General features: G+C 41.7%; 1 protein-coding gene across 1 annotated transcript; it reads right to left on the reverse strand.

Annotated features, from left to right (window-relative positions):
- Positions 1-544: 544 nt before the first annotated feature.
- derl2 (derlin 2) lies at positions 545-15740 on the reverse strand. The gene is made up of 7 exons (XM_080476259.1): positions 15590-15740; positions 12961-13026; positions 9558-9631; positions 9303-9396; positions 3068-3263; positions 2809-2899; positions 545-2182 (listed from the first exon to the last, which is right to left on the reverse strand). The coding sequence occupies exons 1-7, from the start codon at positions 15680-15682 to the stop codon at positions 2077-2079; spliced, it is 720 nt and encodes a 239-aa protein (XP_080332385.1). The 5' UTR covers positions 15683-15740; the 3' UTR covers positions 545-2076.

The raw sequence follows: 15740 nt of genomic DNA on the forward strand, positions 1-15740 counted from the left end.
CCGCCAAAGAACCAGTTGTTTTTCCATTGTCAACGGAGTCAGTGAGAGCTGCGTCATTGTGTCACTCAAAAATGTGGTACGTCACTGATTTCACCAACGTAGCGGCGGTAGGATCCAGGAGACGGACTGTAACACTGGTTTGGTCCGGGTCGCTCCATCTAGTCTTGGCCTGAACCTCGGATGCAGACCAAAGAGCCAGAAAACATTGAATCTCCTCGTCACGCTTTTGTTGTTTTTTCACGTCCGTCTTGCTTTAGTCCAGAGCCCCGGAGTGGCCATAGAGAAAAATTAAAATAATGACCCGTGAATGAGCTTATTTTTCAACATTTCAGCATTACATTGTGAATTTCTGCTCCTTTCACTTTATTTCTGGATGTGTCTGAATCAAACGCTTCAACATGGAGGAATGGAGGTGTCGAACAATAGAACGCTGCTCTACAGCCGTTTCCATGTCAACCTACGTAAACACACTGATTAAAGTTCTCTTTCACATGAAGCCATTAAAAGGCTCATTTTATGGCTAAAAAAATCCAAGCTTTCATTTACAGTAGTGTGTACTTTGTTTATTAGTTGCTGATGAACCAAATATGGCTTTATTAAGATCTGAGGGTAGAAAATAAGAGCGGGGCCTCTTGTCGCGGAGCACAATGCAGCCGCATTGACCTCAGGCTGCGGTCAGAACGCGATACAAGACATGAAAGTGAAGTTAGTTACAATGATGTGACGATGAAAAGCGTGAAAAAAAACGACAATAAAAAAAACTGCTTCTAAATTATATCTGACGTAGCTGACTGACAGAGCAGGAGCTCTGCAGCACTCTCGAGAGCCGCGGCTCCGCGAAGGCAGATTAAATAATCCCGTTCCCTCGTATTATTAACTTCGGGGAACGACTTATTATATCGTTCCTACGCGTTGTTTGAATTCTTTTCTCCATAACCACTCCGGGGCTCCGTGTTCGCTGTAGATTTCAGAAAGCCGCTTCAACCTGAGGTTGCTGGAGTAGCTTTCATCATGGTAGCGTCACCGATATCTCTGTGTTGTGTCCACTTATCGTAAAACACGTGTTGAAAAAAGTCAATGTTGTCTTTGAATATTTTATGATTAAATTGTTAGTTTGGCGGACCAGATTGGAACCTCTTGCCGGCCAGTTTCGGCCCCTAATGTTTTGCTGCTTTTGAAAGCCCTGCTCTAAATGGTCGGGGTAGTTTCGTATGGAAACGTCACAGACGCAAAGTGACTCAAGTAACCCGTTTCTCCTCCCCATATCTCAGACCACTGGAACATTGCAGCCTCTTGATATTTCCCTCTTCCAAAATAAACCAAAAAAACCAATCAATTCTTTGTGAAGTTCAGCACAGAATGAACTGAAACTTGAACTGAGAAATACAGAAGAATCGAAATATTTCAATATTCTAATTGTTTATAAGGACTGATTTTAACGCGAGAGCTCAGCCGCAGCATATTAAGACAAACCAGTCGACCCGTTTAATCAAAAAATTGCGTGACATACAGATAAGAGACGTGACTCTCCCCCCGTTTCAGAAGGAATTGTGTATTTCATGTAAATTAAGGCCGCTTGCATGAAATGACCGGTGAGCACTGACTAACTGAAGCTGGACACAGAATTTGGAACTAAAACTGCTGGAGTCATTTTTGCCACACACATTTATTCTTTAAAAAAGTAAAATGAAAAAAAAAAAAAAAAAAATCTAAATAAAATCAAACACTTGCCATTCAAATGATTCATTTTGATAAGACCTTTCGGTCAATTTTTCTTCTTTCGTGTATTTTTCCAGAGATGAAAATATCTTGAAGGCTTTGTTTCCTTCCAAGTTCCAACTTGTCAAATAGTCTTTTAGAGCGACAATCTGGTGTTAAGAAGAGTTTCTGAGGATGATTAAAGCCCACACACACAGACAACCGGCGATTTGTCTCCCAATCACGTCTCCTCGTTTGGCATTCTTCATCCACAACTCAACAAACACGTCAAAAGCAAAGACCATGTTCATCCCGCCATCTGTCTGAGGGAAGGTCCTTGAGGTGACCCGACGGTCAGGGAGAACCCAGAGGCCTCCATTAACCCCCGAGACGCTGCCCCTCCCCCCAGGCAAAGCCCCCAGGACGCTCTTCTGGCAGCGGGTTGTAGTTGGCGTCTTCTTCAGGAGTGTCAAACAGCATCTTTCTGTGGACACACACACACATTGCAGGTGTTGTTAACGTCTGGTTATAATCTCACGCCAATAAAACCGTTCATAAGCAGCAGACATCTATTACAAGACTCCAAATAAAACTCAAGTCATTCCCACAGACTCATGTCAGGTGATTACAGGAGTTTTATCTGGTTAATCATTTTACTTATTTATGCGTGTGTAAATGTAGGTGCATATATATGTGCGTATATATTTATATAGATAAATCTAAACAGGTAGTATCATATTTGTATATACCTTTAATGTATCTTACATGTATAAACACAAATTGAATATTATATAAACAATTAGGAAGCTGGAAATTATCAAATTAAATAATTATTTATGGAAAAGGGGTGGCATTAAATAAGTGTTGGTTGACTTCTTCTCAGTCCTTTTCAAATGTGTAGCTTTAGTCCAGAGGTGTAGACTAATTCTTTTGCTTTATGAAATTGTTTTTTATGTATGTATGTATATATATATATATATATATATATGGATATTTAATATCCATACTTGTTTACTTGATACTCGTGTTTACATATTCGAAATAAATATCTCAATCAATCAGTCATTTGTACTGAGTCTGTACTAAATCATAGGACAGTGTTTGACTCACATGATGGAGGGGGTTTTGAGCCACCTTCCTCCGCCCGGCTGGTTGGGGAAAACATCCTCTAGGAAGAAGTACACGTGGCCGACAGCGATACCTGGAGCAGAGAGGAGAAGAGCAGCAGCTTCAGTCACACTATAAACCAACATAAGCGGAGCTCAGCGGGGAGGGAGGGGCGCACGCGCGCGCGCGCACACACGCACACGCACGCACACGCACGCACGCACGCACGCACGCACGCACACACGCACACACGCACACACACCTAAAAGATCCACGATGATGGAGTTTCCCAGCAGTAGCGAGAATCCCATCAGCACCCAGGGCAGGAACGGCGCCTGGAAGTTAAGCAGGCCGAAGAAATTCATGCGGACGTTGGGGTTCCGTCGACTCCACACGTACACCAGCATGATGGTGAAGGCTTGGCCCAGAAATACTAGACTCACAAACGTGCCAAATATCTGAAAACGTGTTAAAGAACAGCAGACACATGACATGACACACAGCATGAGGGCTGGAACACGTTCTTACCCGTGCAGAGGGCGAGGAGAATCTTTACCAACAAACTGAATCTTTACAGCTTTTAAAGTTGGATTTGCCTAAATTGATTTTCTCATATAACAGGTAGAAATTTTGAAAAAAAATTCAGAAATCAGAGGAATACTGCCAAGTACGACACCAATCAGACAAAAAACATTACGTTTTTCAGATTTCAAAGATCTGCCAGATGTTGAAAGCTTGAGATATCTTGAAAGAAAGAAAAAAGAAAAAAAAACGGGTTGAGGCACTTACTTTTGACTAAATAAATCCAGGCAATCTAGATACAACAAGGTCAAATCCAGAAAAACTAAATATGATCAGACATGCCACTAAACTAAAGTCATAAAAAAAAAAAAAAAAAAAAAAAAAAAAAAAAAAAGCAACTTTCTGGATTTTAGAAACACTAAAAAGGAAGTAAGTGTTGCAGTCAGTAACAATTTCTTTTTAGATCAAGCAGAAGGAAAAAATATGGGATCATGAAAAAACAAACAAACAAACAAAAACAAACACACCACTAGTACGTTGTTGCACCTCTGATTCTACGGCCACCTGTAGTCTCTCTGTAACTCTAAGCCTCTAAGCTAGAATCTGGCTCTGGAGCCTCTTCATGGACCATCTCTAGATTTCCAATTGAATGGAGATCTGGACTATTTGGAGGCCATGATATTGACCTTAAGGGTCATTCTTCAAGGGAAGTTTTCACCGTTTTTGCTCTATGGAAAGATGCAATATCTTTGTGAAAAATGATGTCATCATCGCCAAACATGATTTCAACTGAATAGAAAAAAAGTGTCCAAAAACTCAAGGTAAACATTCACTGAAGACGTCATGACGGCCTTCCCTGCAGTACCTGACACGCAGCCTCAGCTGGATATGTTCACGTTTTCTTCAGAAATCTGATTGGCCGTGGAGCAGCTCATGGAGGAGGTCGTGAGTTGGGGAGAGCTCTGCAGAAAATGTGATTCTAACTTCTTTTTTTGCGCCCTACATCAACAGCAAGCTACAAGAAATTATTTAAGGCACCACCTTAAGTTTTGGACGGATTCTAAGGTTGTTGGGTTTTTTTTAACTCCCACTTTCTCCTTGTCCATGGCGAGTAAGCCTAACCTGCGTAAGTACGGCTACATCGCTCACCGCTGAGTTTGGTATGATTACGCTGGAGCTACAAGCACTCGAGACAGGTATCGCGAACCACACCGCCGCGCCGCGGGCCGACATGGAAAAAGTTCAAATGTGGAACACGGTCAGACGAGGGGGCATCACTGCAGGATGCCATGCAAAAACTCAAGAGAAATGTGGACAACCCACAGGAACAGTGTTTGGACACGGAGGGCCGAATGAGGCGGTCAAATAGCCGCATCCTCTGTCTCGAAGTTAATCAAGGAGGCCCTGAAAATGGATAAAGATGTGCTGATTGACAGATGACATCGCACTCTCCAGCCAAAGAGATCAGGTGGAGCGCCCCGAACAATAATCGCAAAGCTGCACTATCATCAGGACAGTGTAGAGGTCCTCCAGCCAGAGGAGCCGGTCCCCTGCGGTACAACGGAGACACCATCCTCGTGCTCCCCGGCTGTCCACCAAGCGTTGCCCGAGCAAGACCAGCCTTCAACGAGGTCAGAAGACTGCTTCGTGGACTTATGTGAAAGCAAACATCGTCTGAACTCTGCCTCTTTTGCTTTATGCGTCTCTCTCCATAGTGGTGAGTACAGGAACATCATGTGAACATGTGGGGGTCAAAACAACAGGATATGGACTGTCCAGAGGGGATAACCAGAACCAGCTGTTCTTGCTGAGAATCGTAGCTGAAACAATAATCGTTTAAATCATAGGTCGCCAACGTTTTATTTTAAATAATGTAGAAAGACATTTTTTAATTTTTTTTATCTTTTTATTTTTTTAAATGTAGATATTCTTTTACACTCTGGATTAATTCTGGATTAAAGACCTGACATTTTCTTTATACATTTTGTGAACTGTTCCTCCCCTCTCTTTATTTTTATATCATCTTTTATTGTTCTATTTATCTTCATGACTTTAACTTGATCAGTATAAGGTCATATATTGCATATATGGAAATTGGAACACTACTTGAACTATCTAAGGGAGATGAGAACGATCACCACTTGTTGCTGATGGTCACAGCCAATAATTTGCCATATTAACCTTCTGAGTCATTAGTCATCCATGTTACATAATTGTACTCAGGGACAGAGAATCACAAAGAAATCCCAAGGCAATGGACAATGGACGGGAAACCATTGCACCAAATTTCACTTTATGTTTTTTTCTCTCTTCTTATATTATCTGTTTTGTCTATCAGTGTATAAGTGGAGGGGTCTCTCTTTATACAATGCGCAACTAACCAGGACCATCATGTACTACTGTCTCTTAGAAAGTATGCTCTCTACATTCTCATCACTAAAAATGTCCCAATTGTCATGTCCAATGTTGGGGCAGATTCTGCTGCTGGTCGCTATATAATAGTGGTAGGCAAATTAAATAACACCCTTGTCACACTGGCAAATCTGGGATGACGATACATTTTTTTTTACTAGTTTTTCTTCACGTCTGCCCAATGTAGACATACCACCTCATATTAGGAGGAGATATGAACTGTGTGTTGTCACCCACTCTGGATCGCAGCTCACCGAGAACTACAACCTCATCTAAAGCAGCACAGGCCATTCAACTTTTTCTTAATTCGTATAGCGTGACCCACACTTGGCGTTTCCGAAACCCTACAGGCAGAAGCTACTCTTTTCACTCACCAGTACATAAAACATATTCACGCATAGATTATATGTTTTTCTCTAGACAGTGAATTACTTCAGTTTGTCAGGGAATGTGACTATCAGGCCATAGTTATATCAGACCATGACTTTATGCATACAAAATACACACGCCAGTTATCGCCAATGGCGCTTCAATACATTACTTCTTTCTGATACTGGATTTGTCAAATTTATCTCGAATGAGGTAACTGAATACCTGACGCGTAATCAAACCCCAGGAATGTCTTCTTCTGTCATTTGGGAATCGATGAAAGTGTATCTTAGGGGACAAATCATATCATACGGTGTCCATATAAAACAATATCTTATCCTCCTTCTTACAACTACGCCGTGGGACCAGACAAGGCTGCCATTTATCGCCATTCCTATTTGCTTTGTATCCCTTTATGCGGATGATGTGCTTTTGTATATATCTGAGCCATTAAGTAGCTTACCATTGATACTTGCCCTGTTAGATACATTTGGAAAAACATCTGTTCATAAAACAAATACAAAAAAGTGAGCTTGTGCCTATAAATCCTGCTGCCGAACGGATTGTGCTTAGTTCACTGCCCTATAAAATAAGTAAAGATAAATTTAAATATTTAGGTATTTGGATTACGCATAATTTTAAACATCTTTACAAAGCCAACTTCCCCCCAATTGTCGAATCTATGAGAAATGATCTTGAACGCTGGAACTTACTACCATTATCATTGGGAGGTAGAATTAACACTCAAAATGATTGTGCAACTTAAATTTTTCTATCTGTTCCAGTGTATTCCTGTCTTTTTGACAAAATCCTTCTTTTTGTTTATTGGTAAACTGTTACCTTCATTCATCTGGAATCAAAAAAATCCACGAATACGAAAGAATAACTTACAGCGGCACCGTGAACATGGAGGATTTTCCCGACCCAATTCTCAGTATTACTACTGGTCGCTAACATACGCGCATCACAAGATAATGGCCCAAAATGGTTATGGTTAGAAAAGCTGTCATGTGGACCTGCCTCTTTGCACACTTTACTCTGTTCCAAGCTCCCAATACCAGAACCTATATCCAGATATTCTATGAATCCAGTTGTTAAGCACTCCTTGAAGATATGGGCACAGTTCAGACGACCATTTTCACTGAATAACATGTTAATTAATGCCCCTATATCCAGAAACACTATGTTCAAACCTTCCATTATAGACAGATCCTTTGATATCTGGACCAGGAAGGGATTAGTTCCCTTAAAAGACTTCTATATTGATGATAATTTTGCATCCTGTGAACAGCTGAGATTAAAATATGAAATCCCTAACTCACACTTTTTCAAATATCTGCAGCTTCGCGCCTTTGTTTCCTTAGAATCAGTTCCATCTATACCGCCAAGCTCTCTCCTTGATTCTCTTCTACAGCTTAGCTCCGACCATAAAGGACTTATCAGAAAAGTCTGCTTGTCACTCAATTCTCACAACTTAGAACCTTTGACACGTTTAAAGAAAATCAACGAGAAGAAGAGCTTGGCATAGAACTTACTGAGGATATATGGGACTCCACATTAGATAGGATACACTCATCTTCAATTTGCTTAAGACATAAGGTAATACAATTCAATATTGTACATAGGTTAAACTGGTCTAAAGCGAGACTGGCAAAGATAACATCAAATATTGACCCCAACTGTGACCGCTGTGGAGCAGCAACAGCCACTTTATCACATATGTTCAGGCTCTGCCCAAAATGAACAGAGTTTAGAGAATCTATATTCAAATTCTTCTCTGACCTGCGAGGAGTACTCATGGCACCTCTTGCCATAATAGCAATAGTTGGTGTTGTACTGCAGGATCTCTGCCCCACTCGACAAAGCAAAAACAAAACTATGTTACTGGCTAGAAGACTCATATTGCTTAAATGGAAAGATAAATCTCCTCCAACCTTCAACCAATGGATCAGGGACCTCCTGCATCATCTGACGTTAGAAAAAACCTGTTGTACCACTAGTGGCTGCGTCCTCAACTTCTATACAATCTGGCAACCAGTTCTAGATCATGTTGAAAAGACATCAGACATCTTAAATGTGTAGAAGTAACCCCTCACCTCCTTTCTTTTTTTTTTAATTATTGATCTATGCTGTCATGTTAACTGGTGGGGTTGCAATGGGGTGGGGTTGTCTTTGGGGTGGGGTTGTATCGAAATGTATGTTAAATTGTATCTTTTAGAACTGGAAAAACCAGTAAAAATACTTTGAACAAAAAAAGATATCTGATTGGCATCACTGAATACGGCTTTCATCCAGTCATCACCCGCTGAAACCTTGGTTTTTTTCTGTTTAGGCGTTAATGATGGCTTTTGTTTAGTGTTTCTGTATGTAAATCCTATTTCCTTTAGCCGGTTACAGCTCAGTCACAGACGTTGACCCCAGTTTCAGTTCATTTGTTCCTTATTTGTGTTGCAGAGCACTTTCTGTTTTCGAGACACGTCGCTTTAAGTTTTCTTTCCTTCATGTCTTCTTTAACTAAAGACTAATGAGCAGATTTGATCTGATGCAGGTGTTTGTTTGGCAAACTTCTTTCTTTTTCGACAAGGGATTCCATAATTTTTAACTTCTGCTTGATCGAAAAAAGCAATTGTTATAGACAACAGCATTCTCTTTCTTGACTTCTTTAAGTGTTTCTAAAAGCAAGATAGTTGCCATTTTAAATGACTTTAGTTTGGTTGCATATCTGTGATCAAACAACTGAATGAACATCCTGAAACCGGTGACTCCACAGTTTTTGCCAAGGATTGTCATCACACGGGTGTCAGACAGACTAAAACTAACTAACTAATTCAAATATTTAATTCTACATCAGCAAATCCGATTCAGTTTTTTTGATTAAAAAAAAAGATTTTAAAGCGTTTTTGGAGCGGGAAAAATGTGTGAGAAATGCCATGACAAGACAAAGTAAAAACTTTTAACTACTATGGCTGCAATACGAACAAATCTATCATTGAAATGTGATAACGGATGCCTCCATGCACTCTTCATTCATAATTGATCATAAACATAAGTGTGTGGTTATGAACTACAAGTCATATCGTGAACATGAATAACAGGTTTTTCTTGCAGCTGTGCTCCACTTCAGTGTCATCGAGTCCCTGAGGACTACGACTTTCAGTGCCGTGTCCTAATGGGCAGCCGGACAGAAAGGATACGGTCATGAGCAGCCCTCCAAACAGGAACATGAAGACAAAGTCAGCCGTGCGGCCCCTGAACGAGCCCTCCTCCAGCATTCGACAGTATCTGTACCTGCAACAAGGCGGTCAAGGAGTCTACACAAACAGTGTGTGTGTGTGTGTGTGTGTGTGTGTGTGTGTGTGTGTGTGTGTGTGTGTGTGTGTGTGTGTGTGTGTGTGTGTGTGTGTGTGTGTGTGTGTGTTATGCAAACTGTTCTCACATGAGAGGGATACAGAAAAATCATATTGAACAGGAAGTTGAAACCGACAGGACCAAAAAACAGAAAGTTGGTTATGAGTCGCCATACCTGAAAACAGAGAAGAGAAACATTCAACAGCTTCATTCACACGTTTCCTCTTTCAGGTAAACTATTCAACTAGATCTTAAAAGTCATTAAGCGTGTCTAAATACTGAACAAAGTAATATTAAAAACAAAGTCATGTTCGTACTTTAAGATATTATTGCATTTGTTGTGTAATGACTCTTACTCTTTTATACAATTATCGATTATTGTGAGTGAGTGAGTGAGTGAGTGAGTGAGTGAGTGAGTGAGTGAGTGAGTGAGTGAGTGAGTGAGTGAGTGCAATAGAATGAGCCATAAGGGCTCTTACTGGTCAGAAGTGAGAAGAACTGGGATGTACCAATCTGTGAGCTCTTTGGGAGTCCTCTAAATAATCCAGTGTACAAGGCCACTATGTCAATTGGAAGATTTGAAGATATTCGCCGTCTACTGCGCTTTGATGACAAGAGGCCCAGAGCCTCCCGAATGGGAACAGACCCAATGGCAGCCTTCAGCTACAAATGGGACCTGTTCCTGGTCAACTGTAGGCAGAAGTTCATCCCCGGTGATAGTGTCACAAGTTTCAGTAGTATACGCCCAGCAAGCCCACCAATTACGACAAAAAGTTCCATTAAATGTTAGAAAAAGTGATAAATGAGTGTATCAATAATGAAATCAATCTTTTTATGACTAAAATATCATAAAAAAAAAAAAATCATCATCTTTGCATCAAAATTAAAGACATTTCTTAAGTTTATTGCAAAAACACCTTGATTCCAATTTTAGGTCATTTTATTACCCTTGGATGCATGACCTGCCAATACCTACACTCATCCAAGGGTAAGAAAAGCAACAACTACACTTTATTGTCCAGATAAGGCTCTAAATGACGCCACTCGAAGGAAAAAAAACTCAAAAAATGTTCTGACTTCCACCTCATTGTTTTGTCACAGGATGTAAATTATGCATCCCTTGTTGTTTGGGTTGTTTTAACCTTTGGAGCAAAACAAGTTTAACATCTTCAAGATGGCACACCTAGTATCGAGGCAAGACCTTTCACTTGTCAGAGATATTATCAAAAGTAAATAATCTTATTTATATTTTCTTTTAGATATGATTCAAAGTTGAATGGTCAAATATAGTAACATGTTCAAAATACACTGGAAATACAGGGACAAAGCATTTGGTTGAAACAAAACACTTAATACACTGTTGGCGTTCAACATAACATTATCTTAGGAAATGAATTGTGTGTGTGTGTGTGTGTGTGTGTGTGTGTGTGTGTGTGTGTGTGTGTGTGTGTGTGTGTGTGTGTGTGTGTGTGTGTGTGTGTGTGTGTGTGTGTGTGTGTGTGTGTGTGTGTGTGTGTGTGTGTAAATAGGCTCCAAAATATAATTTACGTTATAAACACAGATTTGTGCAGATACAAATAATCATCTTGAAGTGTCCTTTTTTCAGTTAATAACAAAGATCTGTTGTAAAAGAACATACAGTAAAACCTCTGATGTAGGTACGCCCTAAAATCCAAAGGCAAGTGTCCCCTGAAGACGGGTGTCCTCTCTTCGGAGGGACGGGTCACGAGGACAAATTGTAGGACCAGTTGATATTGAACGAACCAAGCACCTAATGTGTTCTGGTTATTTAAAAGCAAATAACTGAACCAATACAAAGATGTATACAATATATGTACACATGTTTTTAACATGTGTACAAAATATTTTTTATATAAGATTTAATTTACAGTTACAATTCAGGGACCACATACAGTCCAGTTCCATCTTCAGTGGACCAGACTGGTAAAATATTGCTATAATAACCTTTAAAATTACAAGTTTTTCTTTGTTGTGGCGCAAAGTGTATGTAATGAAATTGTCTATATTTTTGCAAGATAGTACTGAAAATGATAACAATCTTAACATAAAGTCAATTTTAATTAAGCATTCTGGTGCAAAATACAATGAAATGTCAGGAAAAAAAACCGTGTAGAAATCCTATATAACCTCCTTGCTTGGTGGGTTGGTGGGACCAGATTGGAGCCTCTTGCGGGTCTGTTTTGGCCCCCGGGCCTTATGTTCTCTGCTGTTAAGGGGAAAGTGAAACTACTCTGTGCGCAGAGTACGTGTGACATCAAAATCGTCATCCACCCTGTGCACTGGGGTCCGCTCCGACACTCTGTGGTCGACCGCGCAGCCCAAATTTTGTGACCGTGCGATTTGTGTGCCAGAACCTACTGGGCGCTTGTGTGAGGAGATCCTCCGTCTCCCCGTCTGAACAATCATAATTCAAAAGCAAATAAAGAGCCAGAGGCTCAGAACTTCTGAAGTGAAACATAAACTACTTTAGGAAAGGTGGAGAACGACGGGGAGCAGAAGTGGAGATAGTTTTGGGATCGTTATGTTACGGAACGCGCACGGAAGTGAGCCCAGAGTGGAGTATGGACATAATCATGTAGCACCCGCGGCCCGCACGCAGTCTGCAGACAGTGGGGAGCATGGAGGTGCTGACGGAGAGGAGCTTCACAGAGCAGCATCATGCTGCGGGGAAGCAGCGATTATTCAGACCTCAAAACTAATCTCCTGACACCACGACGTCTGAATATTCCAATAATGGGGTCCAGCCCAAGTATTTGGGCCGTTTTAGTGTCGCTCAGCTTGAAATTTACCAGGAAACTATGTCTGTTGCCCGCGTCAGGCAGGTGGTCGCTCATTAAGGTGTGTTAACAGTTAAATTTGTGTCCGTACACAGTGACGTGTCCGCCCAGTACAGGGTGTCCACTCCAAATGGGTCCGCTTGTCAGAGGTTCTACTGTAAATATACAAAAATAAAATCATTGATTCAGAGAAAATGGTTCACAAAATAGAAAGATAATTTTTATAAATTATTTTTTACTTTAGGATATTTATCTTGAATACTGGCATGAGTAGAAACTTCAGCTCATGAACTCAACTTATATTTTACTGGCATATTTACGAATGGATGGATGGATGGAAGGATGGATGGATGGATGGAAGGATGGATGGATGGATGGATGGATGGATGGATGGATGGATGGATGGATAGGCTAATCAAGTGCAGTGTGAAGATATCAAAACACAAAAGAATTCAATGTTTGTGTTTTGACATAATATTCAACAAGGCGTGACTTAACTCCCATGATTTAAATTATTTAACACAACTACTTACCACATTATTGTTAAATTTATATAAGATGATAATTTTGTAGGAAAAACAGGGAATAGGGATTTTTAGCCATTGCAGTGTCGATACAAGAAGCCCGAGGTTTTGTTTCCCTCCGGCTGAACCCCTCATACTCACGACACTCACGGTGTTGCATGTATTTCTTGGTATTCACTCACCTGGTAATTCCTTAGAATCAAATCAGGGTTGAAGTAGAGCTGAAATGGTGTGATAATCTCTAGTTGCTGCAGAAGGGGAGACAAAAACAAAACGAAGATGGTGTTAAAAGGCAGGAACAAAACTGAAAGGAGAACCACATGATCCACTTCCAGAAACCACCACGCACACACTTGTGTTGAGCTGTGTTTGTTTAGCAGCTTGCAGCCGCGCTGAGACGTGCTTGAATGTTTTGACAGATCAGTCTGGGGTCCTCAAAGTAGCGGGGAACCTGTTGAGTGTCAAGCAGGAAGGGGTCTCTGGGCCATGAGCCCCCCGTAGCGATGTAAACAGTGATGACATAAAAAATGTCGACAACTCAAGAGGCAGATAGTGTGGACGGCGTCCAACAGCCGTATATAGTATTGCCTCGGAGCTGTAGCTTTTAACCATGTTAGTTTGTGCCCCAACTTTTGTTTAGACACAGAGGCCACCCCCACAAGGCACCGACAAAGAAAAGCATGACAAAGTAGAAACCCTGCTCACTGATTGGTCCAGACTGGAAGTGGAAATCCCACCCCTTTAGCAACAAGCAACCGCGATATATTGGGTGTTTCCGAATAGTCCCTCCTATCTACTTTCCTAACCACTGTTTCTTATCCCCGTGGATAACGTCACAGGGTTAAGGAAAGGTGTTAGGAGACTTCCTGAAGGGGTTAGGGAACGGCGATCATGTTTTGACAACCAGACCACATTTCCAACTAGGTCACGTAATAATCCAATGGTGCCGAAGTGACATCTGCCGTGGTGAAAAAACAACAAATTTCCAAAAATGGACTACTAAAAGCGCATTTAAAACATCTTCCCCTGTGCCTCTAACTAGGGATGGGACCGATCCGATCCCAATGTAATGGGTTCGGGTTAGGGTTAGGGTTAGGGATGTAATTTATGGATCAGAAATTTCTGACCCAACCTGCGGAGATTTCCGATTCATCAGCCTTGTCTGTGCTTTACTGTTGCTGAAATGACTCCACAAGTGTTTCCCTGCCGCTGCTCTGCTCGCTGGCTGCAAAATGTGGAATGGATTTCCTGATTACGAGCCAAAAGGATCTTTTTTTTTCTCCCGGTGATTCTTAAAGTTTCCTATCCACACAGCAACATGAAAACTACTGAAAATGAGGTCGTACATATGCCAGGCTTATAGGTGGCGCCGTAACTAGGGATGTCCCGATCACACTTTTTTGCCCCCCGATACCGATCCGATTTTTCAGAATTGAGTGTCGGCCGATACCGATACTTTCCCGATCCGATACTCACATTGCTATTGCAAATATACTCAATAGTCTATTTTTGGAGCGACTAAGATGTCTGAAGCTAAAAGCACTATTGGCAGAAGCTTTGTTTAGCTAGAAATTATTGTAAAACTCACTTATTGAATCAAAATTCTTCTCTTTCTCTTTAGTTGTTGTAAACTGAGGGTACATCCACACGACGAAAAAACAATCTTTGTTCTCCCTGGCCTGCTCCCAAAAAACTCCCGTCCACACCTCACTATGAACACGGCTCAACACGAGGCTTCAGGGCATGTAGTACACCTGCCAGGCCTTTAGGGGAGCTGTGACTCACCAAACACAATAAAAAAGCAGAAGAAGACTGACCACATAGAAATTTAGAAGTAGACTTCTACACATAAACCACTGTACATAACTCTAGTTTTATAGGTCTATGGCCTCGCTCCGCTTTATTTAGCCAGGAGAACCACATTGAGATTAATAATCTCTTTTACAAGTCTGTCCTGGAGAGCTGGGGGGGGGGGGGGGGGGGGGTGAGATCTTGCTCAGAGAACTCCAGTGCATGTTTTTTGCGTCAGTAACTTCTGCAGCTGGACTGTGTAGTCTGCCATTGTTGTTGTTACGTACAGAGGGTTGGGTCCAGAGGTTGGGCGATGACATCATCTTTTTTAGCATATCTGCATCTTGCCCATCCACACGTCAATGCCAAGTCGGCCTTTTCAAATTTCTCCAGTCTGGAACCCATTCTCAAAAAAAACAACAGCTTTCAGGCTCCTAAAATGCCGAGCTGAGTGGATGATTGGCCAAAAACGATGCACTTCCATGAAATGGCATTGCGTGGCCATGAGCTAAAATAAGTTTGTCACAGACGAGGACACAATGTATCGCTAAACCCACTCACTCCTGTCACCTAGTGGACAAACGTAATAGTACATAGTAAACATACTGTGCCTTTAAAGAGGCTCTCGATATTTAGATGTATTTAAGTCTCCATACAGCAGCATGTTTACATAAACTGTAAATAAAGATGAAGCTTTGTCATGATGCCTGACGACAGAGTTATTCGCTCTATTATTGTGTGTTTTGCCTGGATTTTACGTCAGTGTGTGAGCCTTCTGAGCAATGAACGTCTCATTTGGCTGTTCCTCGGCTTTAAGAGGAGCTGGAGGTCCGGCCACAGGTACCTTAACGACGCTGTCAGCCCCCTCTGCTCATCCTGGACCACCGGCTCACACACGTCTCCCCCCCCCCCTCACAGACCCCGGAGCTAAACCACAGCTAGCCGCCAAGGAGCGAGCTCACCCCGGCCGCAGCGACCCGGGGGAACCTCCGACAGCACGGACACGTTCTGGAGTCTTACCACTGCAGCTGTGGTGAGGACGCAGGCCGTGGTGTACGCTCTGGTGACAACAGGGATCTGTAGGTACTCCTGTTGTAGTGTCTGATAAGCCATTTTGGACACACAGGAAGCTTCCGGCACTTACTTGACACGTCATTCCACAAAACGAAAC

The sequence above is a fragment of the Lipophrys pholis genome, assembly GCF_963383615.2.
Source record: "Lipophrys pholis genome assembly, chromosome: 12".
NCBI classification, from domain to species: domain Eukaryota; kingdom Metazoa; phylum Chordata; class Actinopteri; order Blenniiformes; family Blenniidae; genus Lipophrys; species Lipophrys pholis.